Source organism: Sinocyclocheilus anshuiensis, unplaced genomic scaffold (genome assembly GCF_001515605.1).
Source record: "Sinocyclocheilus anshuiensis isolate Anshui unplaced genomic scaffold, SAMN03320099.WGS_v1.1 C32726156, whole genome shotgun sequence".
NCBI classification, from domain to species: domain Eukaryota; kingdom Metazoa; phylum Chordata; class Actinopteri; order Cypriniformes; family Cyprinidae; genus Sinocyclocheilus; species Sinocyclocheilus anshuiensis.
This window is the reverse complement of record NW_015619560.1, coordinates 1-1,354: the sequence shown is the minus strand read 5'-3', so window position 1 is coordinate 1,354 and position 1,354 is coordinate 1. Positions and strand designations below refer to the sequence as shown.

The 1,354-nt window shown below is 38.8% G+C and overlaps 1 protein-coding gene across 1 annotated transcript; it reads left to right on the top strand.

Moving 5' to 3' along the window:
* The first annotated feature begins 280 nt into the window (after window positions 1-280).
* On the top strand, window positions 281-813 carry LOC107682928 (intraflagellar transport protein 80 homolog). Its single transcript, XM_016479041.1, has 2 exons — window positions 281-538; window positions 623-813. The coding sequence occupies exons 1-2, from the start codon at window positions 367-369 to the stop codon at window positions 811-813; spliced, it is 363 nt and encodes a 120-aa protein (XP_016334527.1). The 5' UTR covers window positions 281-366.
* Window positions 814-1,354: the final 541 nt, after the last annotated feature.

The following is a 1,354-nucleotide window of genomic DNA, read 5'->3' as shown; positions in this document are numbered from 1 at the left end:
TATCTTTATAGTTATCGTGCTTGGTGTGAACGGGCCTTAACTCTTATTGTTTACTGAACTGTAAAAAATCAATGTCACATTTGCGGTGGTGCAGATATTGGGGAGAAACAGCACTCTTGCTGGTGTGATATTACTAAACTATATCTTATATTATAAATATAAGAGGGTGATTTTTTTGCCCTCATATGTTAGGCTGCATTAATAGACTCCATCACGCAGTCAGTCAGTCATCCTGCATCATGATCATCAGACACTGCATCAGTGTAAGATGACGGACAGGTCCGGATGCATTTTTGAATTGCACCAAATTAGTGTGTTAAATCACCAGCCGGTTATAAACTGTGCTGTCAAAGACTTGGTGATGTTATGTTGTGTATCTCCTCTCATCGTGTGTCTGTTCAGATAGAGGTGGTGTTCGTCGCACTGGATCAGTGTGGCTCGTCTAATGACAGAAAGATCGCACTGATCGATAAGAACCGTGACCTCTACCTGACCTCTGTGAGAAAGCTGGGCCGAGCGCACAGCATCCACAAGATCGGTAAGAGTACAGTCACACTGAGTTCAGTCAGACGTCTGTATTAAATCTGGTTCATCTGAACGGATCTGTGTGACTCGTCCTCAGGGTCGATGGTTGACACTATGGCCTGGAACGACTCGGCTAACATCCTGTGTGGCGTCCAGGACAGCCGGTTCACAGTGTGGTACTACCCTAGTGTGGTGTTTGTGGACAAAGACCTGCTGCCCAAAACCATCTTCACCAGAGACAGCAGGTACACGCTCACACCAGATAAGCAGAGCCGATCGGCCGGATAAGATACCTTATTATTATCTAAATTGTTTGCATTTTTAGAACATATATTAGCTTATTTATATATTTATATTAGCAACCCGTTAAACTTGACAACACTGCATGAAAATTTGGTCTGATATTCACATTGATATGGAGAAAAATAAAATAAAATAAGCAGACGGGCAGAATAAAAATGCATCTTCATTCTACTTGCTAGAAAGGAAGTCAAAACAGTAGGCCTATTTACATGTTTTCATTCGCATATGTTTTGCACATATATTTTTGCATTTAATCTGGACTTAAACAAGGCAGTCTAGAAAAGAGATTTTTATTATGATTGAACAATAATGATTTAAACAATACTAATTGTCATAACCCATTGGCGGGTGTTTTTTCTTTATTAAAGCATTAATCTTAAATTTTGTTATATTTCTTTGAAAGTAATGGTCAGACATTTATCATTTAAAATTTTTGTATATAACACGAAATACAGGCTTATCTTCACATTTATATCATGAAAGATAAATGTGACCCTGGACCACAAAACCAGTCATAAGGGTCAAT